The sequence below is a fragment of the Canis lupus genome, chromosome 38 (genome assembly GCF_011100685.1).
Source record: "Canis lupus familiaris isolate Mischka breed German Shepherd chromosome 38, alternate assembly UU_Cfam_GSD_1.0, whole genome shotgun sequence".
NCBI classification, from domain to species: domain Eukaryota; kingdom Metazoa; phylum Chordata; class Mammalia; order Carnivora; family Canidae; genus Canis; species Canis lupus.
In genome coordinates this window covers 18607451-18633173 of record NC_049259.1, presented here as the reverse complement: position 1 = coordinate 18633173, position 25723 = coordinate 18607451, and the positions used below count along the sequence as shown (strand labels likewise).

General features: G+C 51.8%; 2 protein-coding genes across 7 annotated transcripts in view; one reads left to right on the top strand and one right to left on the bottom strand.

The window, feature by feature from the left end:
- LOC119868085 overlaps window positions 1-6682 on the top strand; it is a 30538-nt gene extending 23856 nt beyond the window's left edge. Inside the window, exon 8 of the mRNA XM_038586443.1 lies at window positions 6623-6682. Coding sequence (XP_038442371.1) covers window positions 6623-6682 — 60 coding nt within the window. The remainder of the gene's footprint in view (window positions 1-6622) is intronic.
- Window positions 6683-22219: 15537 nt separating this feature from the next.
- RXRG (retinoid X receptor gamma) overlaps window positions 22220-25723 on the bottom strand; it is a 45227-nt gene continuing 41723 nt past the window's right edge. For 5 of the 6 annotated variants that reach the window (XM_038586224.1, XM_038586221.1, XM_038586223.1 and 2 more), the window contains one exon: window positions 22412-22696. In XM_038586224.1, the coding sequence (XP_038442152.1) occupies window positions 22549-22696 (148 nt within the window). In that variant the 3' untranslated portion in view covers window positions 22412-22548. The other variant, XM_038586222.1, reaches the window with a different exon arrangement.

The window sequence follows — 25723 nt, the reverse complement described above, 5'->3', positions numbered from 1 at the left end:
CTTGCAAAGCAGGACTTCTGCTGCGATTATGCAAAACTCAGGAGCCAGCCCCCCTGGCTGGCCCCCACCACTTAGTCATTCACCAAGTATTTACTGAGCATCTATAAAGTGCTATGCACTGAGCTACAGGCTGCAAATACAAGAAAGAACACGAAAATAAACATCTCTGCCCTCACAGTCTGTACAGTCAAGTGAGAAAGACAGTTAAAACAAGAAATAAAATTTTCTTGCTCCCAATTGCCACTGAAACGGCGTAGCTCCTATTTAAACCTGAGAATGACTATGTAAAAGAAACCAATAAACAGACCATGCACAGAAAGGAAATACACCCAAATAGTTGTCCCTGGACGGCTAAGTAGGGAGATTAGAATAACTATTTCCTTCCTCCTACTTTCAGATAGTTTCCAAAAATTCAATACCGATCAGGTATTAATTTTATAATAAAAAGCAAGCTGTTTGGGGGGACATTTCTTACCTTTTTCTGGTTAAAAGAAGCCAGGCCCTTACTTTTAAGAAAATTATTGAGACAACAGAAAGCATTAATAAGAAAATAAAAATAAAAAAAAAAACTAAAAGAAAAGAAAAGAAAAGAAAAGAAAAATCACCCACAATTGCATATTAACATATAGCAAATGTGAACATTTTACTTCACCAGCACCTAGCTGCTCTCATTTTTTTCATATAATCAGGTTCACATTGTACACAATGTTTCATAACCTATTTTTTTAACTTAATACAATATAGATATCCATGACAAAGTGTTGTACTTTTCATGTCTTTTTCACTTTTTCACTTTTCATGTCTTCCTCATACATACATGACATATGAGCCATAGTTAGTTTAATCAGTCCTTAAACATAAATCATTGTATTTGTTCCTAAAGACGGAGAAGATTGTCGAGGTTGGAAATAGGCTTTGGAATCACTGACGTGGATTCAAATCCTGGCTTTACCTCTTGGTCACGGTAACTTTACTAAATTTACTAAATGTATGAATCTACTAAATTTTCCTACGTCTCATTCTTCTCACATGCTGCATGGTGATAGTAATATCTTCTGTATAGGTGATTGTGGAGAACAAAATAAAATGATACATTGAAATGGTTTGGGCCAAAATAAAATGATATATTGAAATGGTTTGGTCTGGCACATAGAACTCAATTAATGGTAGCTAGCCCCCGATCATTTCTTTGGAATACAATCTTAGAAGTACAACCTCTGGGGGAAGGGGTTTGACCATTTTGAAGTTTTGTGGGTTTGTTTCTTTTTTAAGATGTTATTTATTTATTTGAGAGAGGGAGGGAGAGAGTATCCGAAACAGACTCCACGCTGTGGCCGGAGCCAGACGCAGGGCTCGATCCCACGACCGCCGCAAGATCTTGACCTGAGCTGAAACCAAGAGTTGGAGGCTTACCCACTGAGTCACCCAGGCGCCCCTGGTTTTGAAGTTTTTTTTTGAGGCACACTGCCAAGTTGCACCATAAGGAAGAGGTATGTGAACTGCATTTAAAAGGAGGCAGAGGGCAGCCCGGGTGGCTCAGTGGTTGAGCGTCTGCCTTTGCTCAGGCTGTGACCCCAGGGTCCTGGATAGAGTCCTTCATCGGACTGCATGGAGCCTGCTTCTCCCTCTATATCTCTCTCTCTGTGTCTCGTGAATGGATAAATAAAATCTTTTTAAAAAAAAAGAAAAAAGGAGGCAGAAGGACGCCTGGGTGGCTCAGTGGTTGAGCACCTGCCTTTGGCCCAGGACGTGATCCCAGAGTCCCCGGGGTCAAGTCCCACATCGGCCTCCCCGCATGAAGCCTGCTTCTCCCTCTGCCTGGGTCCCTGCCTTTCTCTCTGTATCTCTCATGAATAAATAAATGAAATCTTTAAAAAAAAAAAAGAAAGATAAATAAATAAATAAATAAATAAATAAATAAATAAAGGCAGAGACAGGGAGAAAATTTTAAAAATCACAGTTGTGTTGCACCCTGTGTGCCCTCACTCTCATGGGCTCATTGGGCAACAGACGTGAACCCAACCCTCCCAACCCTCCAGATGTTACAATCCACCTGTCCGTCAGCCTTAGCTTTCGTCCTCTGAGCACGGTGATGGCTCTTGCTGCCACCTGACCCTTCACGCCTTCGAGGGCTCCCCCGCCACCCCGAACCCCTCTTTAATACTGAAATCACATGTAGTTCTTCAGTTGACCACTTGCTGTTTCGGAAGAGAATAAATTGTGCCCTAGCTCAGAAGTGTTCAGGAAGACCTGCGACAAGGAATGCCACGCTGTCCCGTACAGGTGAGAAAGTGGGGGCCCCAGCCGGGGTGGTGCCCCCTCCCCGCAGCTCACACATAAGCAATGAGCTCTCAGCTCTCTCCGTGGACATTCCTGGTCACTGCGTACCTCCCACCGCTGGGCCACACCCCCACCAGTTCGCATGTTTTATGGCTCGGCCTCAGCCCCCCCTTATCCACCCAGCTATCTCAATTTGAAAAATCTTGCCCTTGACTCTTGCTTTCATGCAGCCCGCTGCCCTGCTGTCTGTCCAGATCGTTTCTGCATTTGGATACCACACTCCCACCCACCGCCCTTCCTTGAACCGGGGGAGATAACAGAATCTGTGCCCACCCCGGCATTCCTGCACATCCCAGACATGAAAGCGGTTGTGAAACATGCGGAATCCTCCCCGATTTATTTCTCTTTACCTTACATCCCTTCCACTTTGATGTCAGGAGACTATTTGAAAGAAAAGAATCTAACGTGACCTACTACCCTGGAATGCCAAGAAAAACAATTAGCAGGGCAATGGAGCGCAGTGAGCAGATGGTGCCCATGGATGAGCTGGGCGAGGAGGGGTTGGCTTTATGAACCCCTCATCCACCTCAGGGCTGACCAGCAGGACCTCGTGTTGGAAGTTCCCAGAGCACCCCGCTCTCGGAGGCCCCGGGGTCGCACAATCCATCCCAAAGAGGGAGGGGCTCCTGTCTTCCCCACAGACCCCTCAGGCTCTTGGCAGGGCTCCACAAGAGCCCTCGAAGCTTCTCAGGAGTAAAACGGGTTCATAACCATGGGCATTGTAAGGATGAGTGGTGGAGAGGTGTGGGTAGAAGCGAGCGGGGTGGGAAGGAGGCTTTACCTGCCTCCCAGGATGTTAGACTCCCCTGGGACACACCGAGGGCCATCTCAGAGCCTCGACCCCGGAGCCTGTGACGGCCAGCATCTCCCCAGGTTCAGCAGTCATGGCACTGCGCCCCTTTCTGCAGCGGAGCCGCACTGCGCACAGTGAAAGGCAGTGTGGACCTTGAAAGGGGCTACATTTTGGAGGCATCAGAACTTGACCCTTCCTGCGGACAAGACCTGTCTTGATGAGACCCATCATCCCTTCCCTCTCCTCCCCTTGCTCAACCAGGTGACTGGTCACAGTTACCTTCCTGCTGCTCTTCAAGCAGGCCAATCTACTACCTGCCTCAGGGCCTTGACACTTGCTCTTACCCCATCTGTCCTGCACACAGAACTTCACGCCCCACATATGCACAAAACACGATGGCCTATACCCTGCCCTGCCTGTGGACGTTGCTACTTGCGTGCATGTGTACACACACACACACACGCACACACACGTCCTCTCAGTGGGACACTCAGCTGCATCATAACATTACTGGCACTTTCTCTTCATTCACCTCTCTGATTAGTTGTCTCTTCTTCACAAGTCTTCCGGAGCCTCTCTAAAATAGCAGTCTCCTCCCCAGCACGGGCAATCCCCTCCTCCGTGCCTTGCACGCTTTTCTTACTCACGGGCTCTGCCTCAAATAGAATTCCTTACCTCTGGGCTTCCTTGTTTGATTTTCTATTCCTTCCCCAGAACATCAACTCCAGGGGAGCAGGAGATGGTTCGACTCACTGCAGAGTCCTGAAATCCAGAACAAAAGCTGATTGACAGCGGGACGGGGATGGAGGTGGGGGGGGTGGGGAGGGCAGGAGCTGAATGTAACATGCACATATAATGGATCCCTAAAAGAAACTTCCAAAAACAAACAAACAAAAAGAAACTTCCAGGTGTGCTTCTAGGGAAGAACTTTATGGAAGCTGGAGAGGCTGGAGGCTGACTCTCTCCCTCTTACCCCCTGAGTGTTCTGACTTTATGTGGCTGGATTGGTGTTTCAGGGGACCTGCAGCCCGAGCAGCTTCTGCAGAGCTGGGGCAGGCCCCTGATCCGGGGCTCCACCAGTGAGAATGGTAAGGATTCTTCGGGAGGAGGTTGGCCGAAGGAGGACATCCTGGCAAACGACTGCTCGGGGACCCATGCTGTCAACTTACCCCCCCACCAAGTCAAAAGCATGTGTTGAAGAATGATGTATCTCTTGTAAGCCATACCTCAAATTCCATTGTTTACCGAGGAAGTATGACTGCTGACAAGCATAAGCCACTTAGAAATACGACGGGAATTATGTGGCCTGGAGGAAGGAGCCATCCCTGAGCTGGAAGGCTTGGTGGTGGAATCGCATGCTGTTTGCTCCCATACTTTTGTGACCGTTGGAAATGTTTCTTTCCAGTCTTCAACCAGAGGAGGGGCGCATGAGTCAGCCAGGAGGAGAGTCCATGCAGCAGAAAACGGTCCGTTGGGAGCCGCGTGATGCCGGGGAGGTGACTCAGCCTCACAGGGGAGCCCAGGAACCTGTGCCCTCGTCTTAGTGGGGTGATGGCTCTCGCTGCCACCAGACCCTACATGTGGTGCTGGACACCACTTGTGCTCTTCAAGGCAATTCTCTTCCCTTTCTGAGCATGGGTCCCCCAAGGTTAGATGTGTTCTTGCAACCTGCTTGGGCCAATGGAATGTCGACGCGCTTACTTCCAGAGAACACTGGGGAGCAGGCATGTGATCCTCCGTGTGGATCCCGAAGCCTGATGTCGAGAGGGTAGTGGAGACAGCCTGGATCGCTCTGCCACCCGCACAGTCCCACCATCCACCATCCCCTCCTGACCCCGAGCCTGTGGCGTGTGGGAGAAATGCAGCCTTGCTTCACGCGAGAGATGGAGAGCTGTGTCACACCAGCAGACCCAACCCACCCTAATAAGGCAGGTGCATTCACTCACGTGATCACACGTCCTCCTTTGAGCCACATTTTACATGTCAGGAAACTGAGATTCAGAGCTCAGATTCAAAAACCGATTCCAAAGCTGATTTGCCTGATTCCGTCTCCACTAGATTCTGATGTCTCCTACTCTGGAAGAGACCCGACTTTGATGTCTCTCCAAGCCTTGTGGGGCCCGAAGTCCTTGTTCTGGACCATGACTTAGAGTTCGATCTGTTGAGACAAGTAAATATGTTGTGTCTTTTTTTCCCCCTAATAAGCAGATTAACATGCAGGCGCAGCATGCACATGTGGATGAACAGCGCTGTGGGGCTGAGCAAGGTCAGGAAGGCCCTGAGGGCGCCACGGGGTTGGGTGTGCAGGACTCAGCCAGGATGGCATGACAGTCCCAGGGTGATGTAAGACTGGGACCGGGTGCTAGAAGACGTGGGTCCCCCCGGCCCGGCTCAGCCGGCCCCGGTGAGTCACTCTCTGGGCCCGCCGCCCAGATGTGGAGCAAGCATCTTGGATCTGACCCTGCCTGCACATGAGCGTCACCTGAGGAGCTCTAAAAAGACATATCCAGCTGCCCTCAGAGACTGCGATTCCACAGATCCGGGCCAAGCGCTCAGGCCTCCATGAGGACTTTGATGCACAGACAGGTTTGGGTGTCGCTGGTCTAGCTCAGCCCAGGATGCCTTTCTGCTATTTTGGTGGCCACCAAACGAGCACTGCTGTGTCCTTTTTGTCATGGGTGTTTTAGCCATGGCCCCAGTTCTCCTCGGATCTCTGGAGGAAACGTGTCTGAGGCCTCTGCCAGAGTTCTAGTAGCCGCTGCATGTCAGAGGCTCCAGAGGGCCAGAGCGATTCCTACGGGTTCTGAACCCACTTATTGAAGGATGGCTTCCCTTCTGGGTACAAAGAGCTGGTGGGGCTGGGAAGGTCAGTAAGCAGAAGCCTTCCTAGAGATGCCTGGCCCGAAGGGTGGGGCTCTCAGGCCCGAGAGGCCTCGCTATGAAGAGGGTCCTGGGGCTCGGCCTTGGGCATCGCCCTCGGTCTGAACCCCACACACCAGACGGCGCTTTCCCGGCCACACAGAACGAGGTAGCTGACCTTCAAAGCTTCCTCAGGTCTGGCTCTTGGGAGAGCCCTGTTCCAGATCCTCCGTCCCCTTTGCCTTTGTCCTTATGACACCAGTGGCATTTGCATGGCCAGGTTGCAGGAGAAACTAGAGCAATGCCAGAGAGCCAGCAGAGAAGACCTCCAGCCTCCCTGCAGGTCTTGGCAGGACTCAGGGTGGGTGGCCTCTTGGTTGGTGTGCTGCGGCCAGGCCGCTGGGTACTTGCCCGGCCTTAGTGCCAGGCTCCATGGCAGAGGGCAAGGCACGTGGCTGCTTGGGTGACTGAGCACATTCCGGTGCCCAGGAGTCTCGTGAAATCGTGCTGCAAATTAGCCATCCAATTAAGGCAACCACAGGCTAACTCCCGCCTCGTCATCAGCACAGGGGAGGCTGCTTAGTAGAATAGAGAGAAAGCTTCACCTGTCTCCCACATCCCTCTCCGCAGATCCTGCGCCACGTAAGGAACATCCAGGGAGGTAGCAGTAGCGTGGACTCTCTTGCCTGAAGGGACTTACACTAGGCATTGGCTTGCCCTGGTCCTCTTGTTGCCACAGCAGCCTCAGGTCACCTTCACCTGCTCCATGCTATACAATGCCAGGGAGGCTCAGCTTGGTGCACAGTTCTGATGCCACAAGCCACACCTATATCTTGGCCTTGCCTCTGTGGTGTGACACAATTAGGCTGGAGGAGGCCCAGGGCCCCAGACAACTCAACCATCGGTCCGTCATGGCACCAACGTCTACCTCCATCATCCCACTTACCGGATTTCTACGTCTCACCAACCTCCGAAAAGAAGTTGAAAAGACGCGTGATGAATGACAGTGTTGCCCATCAAACTATTAGGTGCCAGTATGGAGGAAGGCTAGGGTGAATGAAGGTGAGCAAAAGAAAGACTGGATTGTGCCAGAAAACCCAACATAAGGTGCCCCTGCAATCTGCTGCAACACTTGGCCTGAGCATCCTGACGGACGACATTAAAACAGCAACTAGGTTGTATCACAAAGCCCTTAGATGTCTGCAAGAGAAAATACATCAGATGGTGTGGAAAAGCAAATATTTTTCAACTCGGAAAGGATAAGAACAGTTTTATATTCAAGATCTTTGCATAAATACCAGTGAACAAGAAAATAGTATCTCCACGAGTCATTTCACCAAAACGGCCCTGTCTGGAAAGAACAATCAATTATCATCTTGTGGTGATACTTCTACGGGGAACTAGAGTCATACATTCTAGGATTATAGTTTGTAGTGATCGGGCTGGATGTTTTATCACCATGGATATATATTTCTGGCTTCTGTGGAATGGTCTGGAATGGCTCCTATGGGGTCTGACCAAGGATGGTAATCTGGGTTTCCAATTACAACCCCCCATCAACCTGGGGATCTGGGGGTGTGGGCTGCTGGAATATGGGAGAGAGTGGCCGAGAGGTCAGAGCTCAGGACCCAGGTTCTACTCCAAACGGGGTCATGCCAACTGGGTTCTACTTGAGAAGAATTGCTAACAGACCAGCAATACAGAAACACACCCATGGTCTCCCGGGTCCCCACGGCAGCATTTCCTGCAACCTGGCTCTTCCCCCTGGCTTCTCTGGCTGGACGTGCTCTTTCTTCACCTCCTTCACTGGTTACTTCTTCTCTCATCCTGGGGAGCCCTCCCACCGCGGTGGCCTCTTTTCTCGTGCCCGTGTACCTGCCCGTGTACCTGGAGACCCCACCAGCATCCCCAACTCACGGTCCCCTCTTCCCCATCCTTGCCCTGACCCGCGTGCCCCTGTCTGTCAAGACCACCACTGACAGTGGCCCTGACCCAGAACCTCAAACACCACCTCACAGCCTCTACCCGGTTAAATGCCTCGATGGCGAATCCGCCTCTGATTCTCTTGCCCATTCTCTCCTTTTTCGTGCCAGCGTCCTACTTCAGGTCCTTGCTTTCTGGGATGGGCCCCCAAATGGTTTTCCTGTCTCTGTTCTCTCCTCCAATGAATCAGACATGGTTCTGCTGAGACTGCCCCATGTCATACCTCGCACTTGCCACCCCTTCAGGGGACCTGGGGGGGCTCCATCAGTTAAGCGGCCGACTCTTGGTTTCAACACAGGTCGTCATCTCAGGATCTTGAGATTGAGCCCCAAGTTGGGCTCCGAGTCTGCTTGTCCCCTCTCCCTCTGCTCCTCCCCCGGCTCACACTCTATCTCTAAAATAAATAAATAAAATCTTTAAAAACAACAAAACTCCCACTTGTTCTGGGAGCAGATGTAACTGGGAGAACCACACGCAGAAGTTGACTGAAGAGTGCTTTTGAGAAGCAGACCTGTAAGGAAGCGAGGAGCACCCCTCTTCTCTCCTCCGCGTCTTAGAGTTCTCTCCCTCTCTGCTGGGCAGGAAACACGCCTCCTCGGGATATCTTCATTTCCCAAGCCCCAAACCCTGTGAGTATTACCTTCCGTGGTGAAAGGCAGTGATTGAGAGTCTTAAAAAAAGCGTCTTATCTTGGAATGTCTGGGCGGGCCCTGAATGCAGTTTCAGGTCTCCTTATGAGAAAGAGGCCAAGGTGGATGAGCCCGACACACTCAGAGAAGGTGATGTGAAACAGGGGCAAGCGTCGGAGTGATGGAGCGACAAGCCAAGAGCTCCGGGGATTGCCAGGCAGTTATGAGAAGCTGGAAGAGGCAAGGGACAGGTTCTCCTCTGGAGCCTCTGGAGGATGCACAGCCCTGCCAGCATCTTGCTTGGGCCTCCTAACACCAAGGCCGTAGTGATGTGTTACAGCAGCCCCAGGAAACTATTAGGTCACCCTTCAAAATCCTCCTTGGACCTCACCTTCTCCGCGAAGCCTGCTCTGATTACCTCTGAAAGAAACTCTAGCTCCCTTTACTGACCCCCCCCCCCACTCTTTGCTTATTCATCTTCAGGAGACTTTGCATAATCCGTTTTGTAACACGGCTAGAAGGGTGGGGCTAGAAGGGTGGGCGTCTGGATTTCAAAATCTCTAAGAGCGGGCACCAAGCTTTACATACCAAAGTATTTAATTAATCCACATATTAAGTACTTAGCACAAGCCAGACTCTGTTCCAGAGACTAAAGCCTTGCATTTGGAACATGTACATGTTTGCAGTTTTTTTTTTTTTAATTTTGTAAACGGTCCTTTCACTGAATCCATAGATACATACTGAACATTTACCCTGTGCCAGATACTGTTTGGGGGAAACGATAGTTAAAAAAAAAAAAAGATGCCCCTCGTCCATGACATCTTTCCAATGGTCCCTGTCTTCATCAGAGACAGAAAATAAATGAATTCGTATGCATTTATATTTATTTAATGAAAGAAATGATGAATATTTTGCGGAATTTCAGAAGTGATGTAGGAATGCCTATGAAAACTTGTTGTGAAAAATAAACACAGAAGTGGGGCCCCCCTGGTGGCTCATTTGGTTAATCTTCAGTTCAGGTCGTGATCCTGGGGTCCCGGGATTGAGCCCCAAGCCTCGCTCTGCACCAAGTAGGAAGCCTGCTTCTCCCTCTCCCTCTGCCTCTCTCCATTCATGCTCATTCTCTCTCTCAAATAAATAAATAAAATCTTTAAAAAAAGAAATAGAGAAGTAAAAGCACACTTAGTTCTGCCTCCCATCCCACTCTGCTCCCAGAAGTACCCACCTGTACCCCAGTGAGTCCTTCCTGTCTTCTATGCATTCAGTTACGCCACATAAACCCACATACTTTTTTTTTGCATAAATAGAAAAGTACGTTATGTATATTATTATTGGCATAGAATTTCACATAGAGCAAATGTCTGTTCTAAATGCCGTACATGCTTGATGAGCAAACTTCTTGAAAGGCCTGCCTAATGCTGAACATCAGAGCCAGGTCCGAGGTTAGGACCTGGTCCTTCGGCCCCCCTGTTAATGAGCACCTGCTTTGGGGAGCCCCCCAGCCCCGTACAAAGAAGCGGCATGAACAAGGTGCCCTTTGTCAGACACCTGGGGGGGTCAGTGCATAGACAGTCTTCCTGCCCCCAGCTCCAACCTCCATCAACCAATACTCCCTGGAGAGGCAGGAGGCCCCGTATTGAAAATTTGGGACAGCCCCAGGCCAGAGCCCCTCACCTGGCTTGAGGGGTGCCACTTATCACTGCAACAGGCATTTACAGAGTAGTTTAAGGGCCAGACAGTATGCTGACCCCAACCGTAGCTGCTCACAGGATGCTCCCGGGAAAGGAGCACGGTGGCATAGGAGGGGCCAGGAGTGGCCTCATCTGCCCCAGAGCCAGGACCGAAAGCTGGCTGTGCCCGCTGCGGCTGCTGTGAATGATGCACTTGCCAATGAGAGGGGACTCGTCTACGCGGCCACCACAACCAGCCCTGCTCCACGCTGTGCAAGATTTTCGTATTTCCACCTTCCTCTTCTGTTCTCTCTTCTCATGCATCCCACACAGGCTCACGGTCCAAACAAGTGTGTGTGTGTGTGTGTGTGTGTGTGTGTGTGTTCATGCAGACACGCGCACACACACGCAGACTCTTAATGTGCTCAGATGCACCCGTTGTAAAATGCAAAGGCCCTGAGAAATCACGGAGTTGGAAGGAACATTCCGAAAAGCATTTCTCTGCCTCCAGGAAGTCCTGTGTCTAAATCATGGACAATAGCTGGGTGTTTTCCAGCTTTTAAAGCCATTCGAGGAAATTGGAACATGTCTGATCCCATCCTGGACCAAATTTCAAAATGCATTTTTGCAGACAAATTAACTTCCTAGCTGTGTCACCTGACTCACTTCTAAACCACACTGTCTCCTTCCATTGACTGCATGCCCCCCAATAAGAGATTTTGCTTTCTCGTCGTTACTGAAAAATTTTCATCATTGGGTCCAGCTCACTCCTCTTACAGGACTTATTTAAATTAGGCATTCGACATTGCAATTTTAAAGGGAGAAATACGAGTCACTCGCAAAATGTATATGAAATATTTGTTAATTTTTGTTGGATTTTTTTATCTTTACATGTTTCCAACATTTCCCCCTCTTTTTCTTATGTGAATTGGCGCTCTGCAACCCAACTGATGGGCTCCTGAGTCAGCATCACTGTTTCCAATTACTGAACATCTAGAAGTAGTTCCAGACAACTGCTCAGCATTACGTTCCTACCACCAAAACCTGAGGGACAGAGTTCTTGGTTACAAATGCTGGAGTTAAGGGTTGAGAGACAACATCCATTATAACCTCCTGTTTTCACTCACTCATAATTGTCCAAAAATTGTCCTTTTGCTCCAAATCATTCCATGCTCTGTTTCCACCCCAGGGATGAAATTGCTCGGGAAGTCTGAACAAAAGTGGTTTAGCCAGTTTGGAACCGGGCGACTTGGGGTGGGGTGGGGGTGGGGGGTGGTAGTGTGGAGAATATCTTTCTTTGGCTGAAAACAAATAAAATGTCTCTCTGGCTGTGGACAACCCCAAAACAGCTGTCCCCTCACAACACCAGCCCTCTTGTGTGGGTGGTCAGCCTTTGCCAAGGGAGGAAGCGTCTGTGAGCTGCGAGGGGAGCGGAAATCCAGAATTTCTGAAATCATGGGCAGTACAAATATGGATTTGTGCTTTCTGTGCTACAGTTTGGTGGGGGCCGGGGCGAGGGGAGATTTATGATGTCTGCAGGATGCGGGAGGCCCTCTTTCCCTGGGATTAGCTGCCTTTTGTGCAATAGATGCAGTGGTGAGTGGTATGTGAACAAGATCAAGGCGTTCCTGTGTTTGGGTTTGGGTCCTGTCCATTACTATTGGTGTGACCTTGAATTGGTTACGGGATTTCCCTGACGTTGGTTAGCCTCGTCATTAAAACAGGGATCATGGTGGTCCCTATGTCACGGAAGCACATGAGATGAGGCGATGCACACGGGACACTCGGCCCCATGTCGGGCACCCCGTGTGTACGCTGGACAGGTCCCCTGGGAGCACAGCGGAGGTAGCAATGGAGATATACACACGAGTGACTGCATGTTGTATTTGTCCACTGTGGTGACACCTCGTTTTTTGGCCTCTTTGGGTGCATCTCTGTCCCTTCGAGGGACCAGGCCTAATTTTTCATTTTGTTTTAGGAAGCCACTGCCTCACCGTCTCAGCCACGTGAACAGGTGCTGCTGCTGATGCTGTGGGGTCATCCCCACAGGTGTATCCAGAACTGGGTTCACAGACAAGAGGCTGTGAGCACCAGGATCCCCCCAGGAAGGTGACGGGGAGAGAAAGTCTTTTCAGCCGTGAGCGCTGGCCGGCTGGGATGCCCTTATACAGCTCCCGGTAGTCATCCTCAGCCAAGCTTGCCAAGAATGGCTGTCGCAAGGAGAAAGGAAGGCCCTAGAGATGGCATGAGGAGTCCGGAAGGCGTGGTCCGGGGGCCTGGGCCCTGCCAGGCCTGGAGCTGGCCCTGCCTTCAGACCTCTCTCTTTTGTGAGACAGTACATTCCCCTTTTTGCCTAAGTCGGCTTAGGTTGGGTCTTCTGCTATTTACGTCGGTCCTCTTGGGAACAGGAGCTCAAGGCTAAAAGCATCCAGCAGGAATGCAGAACTCTTCGTCGGGTCCTTGGTAGATGCCCACTCTCTGCCCCAATTCACTGGTGGCTCCGGACAAGCCTTTGTGCTCACTGGGTTCTCAGCAGTGAAGTTCTTAGCAACACAACCAGGCCACTGTGGGAGGCAGACACTGAAGTTCTAATACCCTAGGCATCCGTGATTTGAGAGAGCTGGAGCAAGGAGGGGGGCAGAGTCCGTCCTTCAATCTAAGGTAACAGAAGAGAAATTAAGGGCTTGTCTCTACAGTCAGGTGGACTCTAGGGACTGGTTCTGAATTCTGGCTCCACCTCTTGCTGTGTGACCGTGGGAAGGTTACTCAACCTCTCCAAGCCACATTCTCTTAGACTATGCCATGAAGCTCTTCAGGTTGCCTAGGGAAAGGCATTGGTTCACTCTCTGCCCCAGCTCACATTTCCATCTCAACCTGAAGATGACTACTTCACTCAAAATAGAAATACTGGAAGAGACCATTCAGCATCCCCTTTCTTCCCTGTCACCGGCTCCTCCTCGTGGAAAGGAAGGTGGCGGGTCTGATTGGTGAGAATGGGAAGAGCAGACATGCGGCTACATTTCCCCCTCGATAGGGGCAGATCTGAAAGGTGGATCGGTAAAGGCCTGAGTGGCTTCGGAGACCTGGGCGTGCTCAAGTGCAGTGAACCACGTGCTCCCGGGGCCCACGGGCCGATCCATGCATGGCCGCTCTCTCCACCAGCCGTGTCCATTCTCCACCTTCCCCACCTACTCTGTGGACCTGGACCTCTCAGTCTTGGGAAGAGAAGGGCCTGTGGTGTTTCCAGTCCAAACCTATGACTCACAGAGCAAGCCCTTGGCTCCTTGAGTCTCTTGTTAGGTTAATTCTGTACATGCTTCAGAAGGAGAAAGTGTTCCTCAAACCCTGGAGGTGAAGGTGCTTTCTCCTACAGGACTCTGGAATTGTAAACCTCAAAGTAGGAGAATGGATTTCATTACTACATCAAAAGTAAAATTCTGTTCAAGTTAATAAATAGTATTAGTTTGGGAGCAGCTACTTGTAACATCTGTAGCTTTCAAAGGTGTGATGTAGAGAATATTTTTAAAACTCCTGCCTGGGGAGTCTGAGTGGCTCAGCCAGTTAAGCGTCTGCCTTCAGCTCAGGTCATGATCCCAGGGTCCTGGGATCAAGCCCCACATGTGGGGCGGGGGGGGGGGGGGGTCCCTGCTCAGTGGGGAGCCTGCTTCTCCCTCTCCCTCGGCCCCTTCCCCACCCCGCTCACACTCTCTCTTGCTCTTTCTCTCTCTCTCTTTCTCAAAAAAAAAAAATCTTAAAAAAACTGCTAATCAGTAACAAGAAGTCAAGAAATACAATAACAGAAAGAAGGACAAAGAAGTGATGATATATTAGGCATTTGCCAAAAAAAAAAAAAAAAAAGGGCAACAACCCCATTTAGGCCAAGCCTAATTTTTAATTAAGATGAGCAACAAAATGGAAGCTTCGGGATCCTTCCAAATTGTCATTCAGCCACCTGTTTCTTCTCTGTCCCACGTGCTCTCATACAACATTCAGATTTGCCATAAGCGGGTCAGTGCTCTTCCCGAGACTTCTATTTTCCTATAACTGAACAAAACTGAACCCTTCTCCAAAACGGTTTTTAGGGGGCTTGGCCTGTGCCCACGTGTCTGCTTCAGGATGTGAGAGGTGGTTATTCGCACCCTCCTGTTAGAGTAGACGTGACCAGCGGTGATGACAGTCCGTCAAAATCCCGCTGGTTCTTTCAGCCTCATCAAACAAGCGGGCTCCCGTCTGTTCTCTAGCAGCTGTGCTAAACAGCAAGCCCGATCGAGTTTTGACCCAAAATTTCTCAGAGGATGCATGCACGCATTCCGCATTCTAGCTGTTGCCAAGATGTGAAATGTATCTTTCTGAGGAAGTTGCCTATAAATCCTGTTGTGATTTATTTGAGCGAAGAGAGAACAGGAACCATGTGCCGAGCCCATTGGTTTCCTATAAAAAAAAAGCGAAATATCAATAAATTGGGGAAACGTTGGGGGCTTTCGGGTCACTAAAAATTGGTCGAGTCCCTTAGAACGCTATCAGTAGGTAACTCACAGACAGGAAACTCAAAAGGCGAATAAAGCGAGGAGCCCAATCTTTCTACTTATCAGAGAAAGGCAATTCCAGAAAAGTCTCACTTGACATGCAGCTCACAAAAGTAATCACTTGAACCCCAACAATGCTAGGAAGGACGCGTAGACATGGGACCCTCATGCACCAGTGGAATATGTTGTTGCAACCTCCCGGAGAGCCGTGTGGGCGTGTTGGTGCCGTGGGCAGGTGACTGTGATCTAGGTAAGTCCTATTCCTGGGATATGCCTTCCAGAAACTCCTACACACGCGAGCAAGGAGACCCAAGCATCCATGCCTATCCTGGCAAAGAACTGGAGGCCACCGAGCTGTTTACGGGAATACGGCGCAGACGTCAGGGGGGGATTAGCTGGACTTACCTAGAGCGTCGCTGAAAGATCTCAAAGCGTAGTGCAGAGTAAAACAGAATGAGTCAAGGGGAGACTGATAGCAAAAACATTACTCATGCACATTTTTCAGACACATAAAATAGTACCGCGCCACTCCCGCGGACGTCATCTGGAGAAATAACAAACGCAAGGTGGATTTTCAAGGGCCTACCACAAATGCGTGAGACGTGGTTACCTTTGGGAGGATTTCGATCTGAGGGAGATGGTAAAGGAGGGGAAAATGAGCAAAAGAGGTGCTTTGGGAGTCCAGCTTCGCCATCAGCCGGGGAGGATGAACTAATTCTGTTTCCCTGGTGCTAGAAACCCCTGGTGCTAGATACCTCTATCAATTTGACAGAGCACTAAACCCATAGCAAGTGCTCAATTAATAATTCAACGGTTTCTAACCTGTTTCTTTTTCCTTCAGATTCTGAGCTTTCTGAGGAAGAGGATCTTTCGGGGTTTTCTCTGGACCCAGTACTGAGAGCTCCGGGCATTCCCAGGCCTCCATGGAAGGTTGTGCAATAGAGCATCGATCAAGTTCTAAAAGACATGACTGGCTCCGTGGGGTGGAAGGGAATTCAGAGACCATCTTGCCAGGACCTTGGCTGAGGAGGGACTTGAAGCCCCGAGGGGGTCCAGCGACCTTGCCAGGGTCAGCCGAGGGGCTGCTGCTCACCCCGCAGAGGACCCCAGGCCCGTGACTCCTCGTCCTCTTCTCCTTCCACCAGGTAATCTGAGACGCAGGTGACCTCACTCGCGGCCAGCGTGTGTCTGGTTCTGCAAATTTGGGAGAGGCTGACACAGCACTTGTCCACTCTGCAGTACCCCCGGCTCACAGCCTTTCCAAGCAAAGAACAACAGAACATTTCCCTAAAACCCGGTCCCGTGGAAAGTGCACGCGCGGACACTCTCCCAAGACCCCATTCTGTCTCTGAGAACGACGTCTAAGGGGCGCCTGGGGGGCTCAGTCGGTGAAGCATCTGCCTTCAGCTCAGGTCATGATCTCAGGGTCCTGGGATGGAGTCCTGAGTCAGGGTCCCAGCTCAGCGGGGAGTCTGCTTCTCCCTCCGGCCCCTCCCCTGCTTATGCTCAATCTCTCTGTCTGTCTCTCTCTCAAATAAAGAAATTAAGTAAATTAAAAAAAAAAATTTTTTTTAAAGAAGTCTAATGGGCAGGCCGTGTTGTCCTGGGAGCACCCACTGCCGCCATCCACCTAGCAGTAAGCGGCTTTGGACCAGCCCTCCTGTGGCATCATTACCCTTCACTTCACGTGTGATGTTGGTGACGCAGCAGGTCGCAGGTGGCAGGTGTGCATCCAGCTAGCGTTGGGGGGGGGGGGGCCGGGGGGTGGGCTGGCAGCTTAGAAGGAGGTGGTCCTTCCCAGCTTCCCCATGAGCCTCTCCATTCTTCCCTCTTCGAAATTGCTCTTTGGAGCCCATTTCCCCAGAAACTAAAACTCCACGGAGGGAGCCTCTGGCAAGGGCCATCGGGGATCTTCTGAGTCCCTTTGAGGCTCGTTTTTTTCAAACTTCCTGTTTTCCATTTTGAAAATCCCATCCCTCCCAGACCTTCTGGAAGCCTCTTTCCTGGGACGGTGGGTGTGATACCCTGAGCTGGCAGCAGAGGGTGCCCGTGCCTAACGATCCTGGCACCGAGTGTCCCGCTGGGGCTGGGCGGGTCCCCAGCGTCCCTGCAGCTGGCGGGCGGCGGCCAGGAGCTGCCCCTGGGGGCCCGGACCCCGGCCAGTTCAGTGTGGTCAGAGCCGCCCGTGTGCTCCAACACTGTCACGGGACAGCTCCGTGGAGTTTTCCATGGAACGGATGAAGGCCGCTCCTCCTTGCCTGCAAAGGAGTTTGGCTGCCCGGGGCTGGCAGAGGCTCCCTTCCCCAATCCCCCATCCCTTCCTGCCTGGAGGCAAGAGGGGAGGGGGCGGCCTTTCCCCTCCCATTCCCACTCAGTCATGTGCCCCAGGAATGCCCTAAATCCATCCCACATCAGGGGCCCCAATCTTCCTCCCTGGGGTGGGGAAATGTTCTGGGTTTATGGCCTGAAGCCTTGAGACCATTCCCGGGAAGGATCGATCCTTCAGGGCCTGAGCCCCAGTCTCTAGGATTACATCAGTGATGGCAAATTATCAGCAGAGGGTAGATTTGACTTTTTTGGAAGCAGCCCCAGATCATCCAGAGCCGAATCTTTTAAGCGGAGGAAATAAAGCTGGTATGAAAGAACCGAGCCCAGGGCCTGGTGTAGGGTAGGAGCCGGGGAACCGGGAGTGGCGTGTGAATCTGGGTCACGTGGTGGTTATCATCCTTGTTGTTATTCGGCAAGTTTTTTAATACAGAACCATGAGATCATTTTTTCTTAGGTGGCCTCCAAAGCAGCTCTGAAGACACATAGAAAAGAGAACTTTCCAAAGAAAATATCGTTGCAGCAAACGTCTTAAAGAATGTTTCAAGGCTACATGTGATTTGTTTGTCCAAGCTCCACATTTATTTAAAAAAAAAAAAAACCCTCCGTATTATTGCATATCTGCTCATTTTTCATGCCGATCCCCCAACAGACAGATATTTCTTGGGCACAGAAAATACAGTTAGCTGAGGATACGGGCGCAAAGGTCTTGCTGTGTATTGGCAGTGACGTGGCTGAGCTCCACCCACTGCCCACCATGTGTGTCCTGGCACAAGGCGCTGAGTTTCCAGCATCTTCCTCTCTTCATCTTTAAAATGAAGATGACAACAGTTCCCTGGCCCGCCTCTCGCAGGCCACGTTACAGTCACAGATCTGCACGTGCTCTGTAAACTCTGAATTGCTGCAAGACATATCGTTGCTGAGCCTCCCTTGATCCTTGGGCCTTGTATTTTTTTTCCAGCTAGGAGTTCCCTGAAGGCAAAGAACATGCCTCAATGTCTCTGGTTGCGGCCCACTGTGCCTGTGAAGAGCAACTTGACAGGCAGTGGAGACCTTACACCTTCTGTTAGCAGTCTACCCGAGGCTGGTTTTCTGGCTCGTGGCTCCAACGGGGAGGCTCCCAGGCTGGCTGGGGGGACTGCACCGCTTGCGACAGGCTGCCATCTCTGGGGGGGACGAAACCAAGGGGACCAGTCCCGCTAAATATTCACTGAATGCCAACTTCGGGCTGGGCACTCTGTTCGGAGCTGCGGTGGATCCACAGCTGAATCGGACATGATGTCTGTTCCCGAGGCATTTGCACGTGAGGTTGATTGTACATACACCTACTTCATGGTGGAAAGCACAGGATAGGTGTGTGAGAGGCGCAGAAACAAAATCATGCTGACGTTACAAGGATGGAGAGGTCCCGAAAAGCGCCACAGGGACGTGGCACCTGCGCTGGCCGTGCGAGTCCAGTCGGACTTGGGTGCGTAGTGCACGTGCAGCGGTGGTGCCAGGCCGGAGCCGGGATGGACGGCAGGTGCTGGAGGCAGGTGTGCCATGGATATGGGAGGAAGAGGAAGCTGGCAAGTTTCCCTTGGGGGCCCTGGCCATGGAGAGCCACGCGTGCCCTGGGCTCGTCTCCGAGGTGAAATGAAGTCCCTGTAGCTGCTGCGCAGGGGCCCAGGCACACAGATGGGCCACCTGCGCTAACTCCGCGGGGGCGGCCCGGGGCTGAGGGCCGGATACCCAGAGATGGCAAAGCCAAGGTGGTGCCTGCCCGGGGCCCCAGTTTGGACTCGCACAGCTGGTACTGGGAAGCGCTGAAAGTCAGCGGGACGCACACAGGGAAAGGCGTTCTCTCCTCTATGGGATCTCCAGAGCTTGCCCGTTGGCAGACGGCGCCTCATGCAAAGCTCAGAACATCTCATTTTTGAGGCTAAGAGCCCCAGTCCCCAATCCAAACATCGACCTCACATCGAATTCCAAGCCCCGTCCAGTCTGGGGCTGCTTGCTGGCCCCAGGACGGTGCTTTCACCCCTCCTCCACCTTCTTTCCCCTTTTTTTGGGTCTTCCTCTCCTCTCCCCACCAGGGACTTGGGGCCTCGGGGGAAGATAGGGAGAAGGGAAAGTCCTTAAGGCCTGTCGATGCCTCCCGTGTGGCGAGTACCTGCTGGACGCCTCTCTCTGGGGGCTCCCGGTGAGTTCTTGGGAAGCCCCATGGGGAACCTCACAGCTTCACAGTCACCAGGTGTGGGTACTGCTTGCTCCATTGACTCATGTGCAAGACAATACCCTCCTGTTTGACCCCTTAGACACTGCCCACAACAGTGTCTACCCCCCTGTTCCTGCGGGGGCCCCCTTGCCTTGGCAGGTCAATGTCTTGAGCTTGGTACCTGCAGGATATTCTAAGCACGACTACCTTCGAGAGTATTAACTGGGCTCACCCCCTTTCCTGTGGGTCCAGTGTCAGTGAGTAGATCCCACAGGCCTGCCCCCCCCCCCGCAAGTACCCCTTATTCTTAGGAACTTCCTTTCTAGGAAGATTCCAGAATCTTCTAGGAATACTAGCTCAAGATGAAATATAAGGTAAACGTTACTGAATCAATTCTTCTACCTTAATAAGTTCGTGTGGGCATGTCTAGTAGTTCCTCTAGAACTCGAGGAGCCTCCTGGCCTCGCCTTGGGGCTTTAGCCAAAATGCTAAAATAACGGGAAATCCCATTTGATTTTCTGTTCCATTAGTGACACCTGATAGCAGAGTTTCTCAGTCTCCGCACTGCTGACATTTGGGCCAGACACTTCTTTGTTGTAGGGGGCTGGCCGGTGCCCTGGAGACGTTTAGCAGCATCTCTGGCCTCTCCTGGCTGGATCTCCCCAGTTGTGACAGTCTCTTCAGACATCACAAAACCTTCCTCGGGGGGCGGGCAGAGCAAAATCGCCCGCTGGCGACCATCACTGCTTAACAGACAGGAGGAAGTCACTGAAAGTTTTTGAGCAATGAAGGGACGTAAAATTATAATTAAATGCCATTTGGTTGGTTGGGTCCACCGGATGGTATGAACGGGAGTGGTCAAGGCCAAGAAATGTCAACTGCACCAATGACATCTTTTTGGTCATCCCTGGTGGTGAACAAAGAGGCGGTCTCGCGGATGTCCACACAGACCATCCCGGGAAAGTAGGGGACGATGCCACCAAGGCGGTTAAGCGTGTAAGGAGGGAGGGGGCTGCCACGTGGGGAGCTGAGGAGCGAAGGCGTGAAGGGGTCAGGCGTCGGGTGGGAGCTTATCCCTGGAGACTAGGACTTCCCTTTCAGAAGAGGAATCTTGGAGAAAGATTTGGATGGAGAATGGTGTGACTGGAGTTCATTGAGAGCCCACCACGCGCTGTGTCTGTCTCAGGTCACCCCGTTTGGTTTCCTCGACAAGCCCTATGACCAGGCATCACGGTCAGCCCCAGTGTGCGGACTCAACCACGAGGGGCTGGGAGGCTAAGCCTGCGTCTCAGAGAGAGCACAGGTGGAAACCTGGGGGTGACTGGCGGGGGGCCTGGCAGCTTCCTGGGGTCGCGGTGATCCTCACAGCTCTGCACCGTCAGCACCGTGGGGGGCTGGGGGGCCGGGGGCCTTATTCCCTTTGTACTAAGGAACACACCGACCTGAAGGAAGGTGTTAACCAAAACCAGGAACCAGAGCTTTGTGATTCCTTATGTAGGAGCAGGTGGGGCGATCCTGACCGGGCTGTGGAATAGGATGTGCGAGTGGTCCCCTCAAACACCCGAGACGGAGTTGGACCTACACTCGCACCCTTCAGAAGAAAGTCAATCGAAAGCTTTGCCCACCTCCCCCACCAGGTAATGTGATAGAAGCTTCCACGCGTTAGCTTCCGTATAAAATCCTCGCGAGAATCCCAGGGCAAGTAGTATAATTGTCCCATTTCATAGATGAGCCAGTTGAGGCTTGATGAGATTTAAGTCCGTCACGAATTGGCACAGTCGGGCCCCAAACCACCACATCTCAAGCTCTCACATGGGGCTTTATGTGTCTTTTTATCTTTTTATCCTTATCAGGTGTGTATTGTTTTGTTTTGTTTTTTTTTTTGAGGATTTTGTTTATTTATTTATTTGAGAGAAAGAGTGAGAAGCAAGAGAGATCACAGACGGAGAGCGAGAAGCAGACTCACCACTGAGGACAGAGCCCGATGCGGGGCTCGATCCTGGGACCCCGGGATCATGACCTGAGCCGAAGGCAGGTGCTTAACCGACAGAGCCGCCCAGGTGCCCCTATCAGGTGTGTATAATCACGGACATTTACAAATAAGGGAAGAAAAGGAGCCACAGAGGCCGAGCAACCTGCCCCCTAACACAGGACTATCGGCCATGGGCAGTTGTTCATGTCGTACACGGACAACGCTAGGGGGTGTCATGTAAATCATAGTACAGATTCGTGTATCCATTAAGTCCTAGTCCTGCAGAGGGCAGGACGGTGACTCGAAGAGGATGGACCAGCCACGCATGTGCGTGTAACTGTCGCATCACATGTAGTCTCGGCCCTCAAGGCACTCGCTGTCCAGCAGACAGTGGGGCTCGGGGACGACTGGGAAACCACAGGCTAGATGCTGCGAGAGGCTTTCTCTTTCTCTTCCAGGAACAGGCTACGTAGAGTCAGATAATGATGGAAAACAAATCAGGTGCCCTCTGGTCTTTTTTGTTCACGTGGCTGGTGAACAACAGGACATTCCTTCCTTTTGTCACCACCTCCCATCCACTCCCAGGATCCAAGAATCTTCTTCCGCCCAGAGAGCATCTTCTCTTGGCCTGATGCTCAGAGGCTCCCCACCAGGACAAGGCTGTTAGTGCTCGTGATTCTTAGGAGGGAGAAAACAGAAACAAGAAACCACGCTGACTCTGAAAGACAACGTTTCTTCCCAATCTCGCCGCCGCCAGCGGCTGCCCCGGGGCAAAGCTGGCTGTGCCCAGTTTAGACTCGGGGTGCCCAACAGTGGGGTTGACTATTTCAGGGCCGCAGCCCCATTCCCCACCCGACAGCTTTCCTCCCCCGGCTGACAAAGCCTCCCCAAAGCACAATAACACACCCCGGGCTCCAAGCAGTGCCAACATCATATATATTATTTTATTATTCGCTCGTTTGCTTTCCATGGCAAGTGAAAAAATAATTTAAACCAATTATATGTACAGAGGCTTGGTTAGCGTTTCCAAGAACTTCCAGAAAGATCCCCAGCCCCTCAGATGGCCAAGAAGGGTTTCCTTTCACATCTATACAAAACTCCACCTATAAAAGTCGCGCATGTAGAAAGGTTTCTTTATTGTAAGCATCACGTGTGCGGAACAGGAAGGGGTGGGGGGAGGAACGTGTGCGGGGTGGGGGTCACACACACCTGCCCAGGGGTGGTCCCGGGTGGGGCGGCTGCGGCCGGGGGCGGTCAGGTGATCTGCAGCGGGGTCTCCAACATCTCCATGAGGAAGGTGTCGATGGGCGTGTCTCCGATGAGCTTGAAGAAGAAGAGGTGCTCCAGGCACTTGAGGCCGATGGAGCGCAGGGCCGGGAGGCGCAGCAGCAGCTTGGCGAACCTGCGGGAGGCCCGACGGGCGTTAGCGGCCGCTGCCACCCGGCACCTGCCGTGGGTCCCCGCCCTGCAAGGGGAGACTGAGGCAGCCCGGCGTGCTGGGGTCCCGGGAGGCCATGGCTCGTAGCTCCCGGGCAGGCCGCGGGCTGCCTGGGTGGCAGGGTCTCGGGCCACGCGTGTGTGCGTTGTACCCCCACACGTGTGCATTCACACCCACACATTCTCTCCTGTGCACGCCTGCCACACCTCACCACTGTCACATGCACACACAACCATACACACGTGGCCTGACACACATGCACACATACGCACACCCACACGTTCTCACATGGGTGTGTACACATGCACACGCCCCCACCACTGTCACACACACACACCCATATACACACCCATACACATGTGCCTGACACACACACACATGCACACCCACACATTCTCACATGGGTGTGTACACATGCACACACTCCCCACCACTATCACACATGCACACACACCCATACACACATGCCTGACATCACACATACACACACCCACACGTTCTCACATGGGTGTTTACACATGCACATGTACCCCACCACTGTCTCACATGCACATATTCAGACATGTGCATCCTTATACACATCCATAGACACCTCCCTCACACGTGTCACACATGTTAAAATATATACTCATATAGACGCTCACACGTACCCTCACTGCTGCCACACATGGGTGCACACACGCTGACACTCTTGCACACCCTCACAAACATGAGCTTGTGCACATACACGTACACCTATATACACTCACACATCCTCCTACACTCTCGCACACCCTCACACAGGCACACACACACACATGTGCACGCCTGCACTCCTACACACTCTTGTATAATTAAGGATGCTGGCTATGAGGTTCACCACAGGGAGAGAGGCCAGGGTGTGAAGAACTAGTCTCACATCTGCACACCCTTCCCAGGCCCCTCAATCTGCCGAGTTTTCCATCCTGCTTCATGGGGTCCTTCTTCACCTCTCAAAATCCTTTTTGTCAACAAAGCCCAGTTTGAATGTTATTAACAGTAACTGCAAATCAGTAGGTCAGAATTTCCAGTTAAAGGACAACGACCGAGACCATACTAGCCACTCCGGCCTTAATCAGAGCCTCCGGTGAGGCTGGGTCTTCACTGAGGGCCACAACATTATTTCATGAGTGAGTTTCCAGTTGGAATTTTAATACTCCTTGAAATTGTGTATGTTTCTATAATCGTGCCACATGAAGGCTTAAGGACCTGGGGCAACATAAGAAAGACTCACAGCAGCACCCAAGAAGGTAGGCATTACTGCTTTCCATGGAAAAATCAAGGGTCTGCACCAAGGCCCACAGAGCCCCTCAGAAAGCGCTGACTGTGAGGTCTCTGAGCGCATCTGCGGGATGTCACCCAGCAGGAGAGGCGGTGAGATGTGAACGCTGAGCTCCTGGGCCTGACTGCATTTTAGGGAATTAGGTGAAGGGAACGGCTTCTCTGTAAAGTACAAAGCTGGGCTGAGCTGTAGCTCTGAACATTTTTGGCTCTAAAAATGCCAAAGTCTGGCAACACATACAGCGCGGACTCCACGAGGACACCGCTGTCCTTGCTGACTGCCCTTGATTTAGGCACGGAGATGAGGACGGTGGAAGCAAACACGCCCGTGGAGAGCCACGGGCCTGGGGAGGGCGCCGCACCCATCCTCAGGCACGGGCGGCAGCCAGGGCCACCAAGCACCTGCCTGCAGCCAGGGTCACGGAGCACCTGCCTGCCCCAGAGACAATGTGCGTGCAGGCTCCCATCCTCCTGGATTTTCATCTCTGCTTTCAGGATGGAGAAAGTAGGACTGGGCCCCTGCAAAGTGTACTTCTGAAGAGTCTCCATGGAGTGGCAGCATGCCGCCACTCAGAGCACGGCCCTGACCCCGTGGGGCCAGGATCCATCCACTGGGTTCTGCCAAGTGGAGGCGGCCAGCAGTCGGCACACTCACCTACCTGGCTGGGCCAACTGACGTCCCTGATGCACCTGCTCAGCCTCAGGGTGGTCGCCCTCCGTCCAGACTGTGCTGGATGCACCCAAGGGACATGCGGAGTGCCCAGCCTCGACACCCCCTCCCTGCGCTCCCCGATTCCGCCCCAGACCAGCCAGCAGGTGGGTAGCCCAGGCCCCTGGCGGTCGCGTTCCTAGGAAAGGGGGCACGTTCCAAAGTTCGGAAAGTAATACTTGCTGGAAACGACCTAAATGTTCCACAGGATCATGGCTAAATACATGAGGTTACATCCAGCCTGTGAAATATCACAAAATCATGGAAAATGAGAATTTCGCACTTTTCAGTATCTGAAAAGTGCCTAAAATGGCTAAGAGGGGAAAATAACACGCCAAACTGTATGATTCCCTATCCGTAAATATGCACTTCTATGTACACGTGCATCGATACACAAGGATCCTGGGGGGGAAAATATATATCCCCCAAATTTCTGATTAATTTATTACCTGCTTTATTTCTTAAATACTTGCCTTATCTCCCACAGAGGCATACTCTGCTTTTATAATAAGGAAGAAAACTGGTTTAGCTTTTCTTCTAAGAGATTAAATAATAGGACCTAGAGCCAATTTCAAAGGAAAGGGTGAGTATGAGCCTTCTTATTCCTAAGGCCCTGCACGCAATATGTGCCCAAGACACCACGCTTGATGCTGCCTCATGCTGGGAGACTCCATAGAAATCACCCAATCCAGGGCTTTCAGTCAGCTCCCGCCGGCCAGGGGTCCTATTGCAAGGATAGGGGCGACTGCCAGGGGTCCACCAAAATCCACTCTCCCCTTCTTCCTTGGCAGACAGTTGCCCCCATTCTCCAGAATCTTCTGTGGCTCGTGGGGCCACGTTGACTAAGGTTCGGCCAACGGCAGTGAGGGGACAGGGGATCCTTTCCAGGCCCAGGTCTGCCCCGGGAGCCTCACCTCTGTTCTCCTGCGCCTCTTTCCCCTCCCATCAAGATGCAAAACAAGATGTGGCTCTGGGACGGGTGG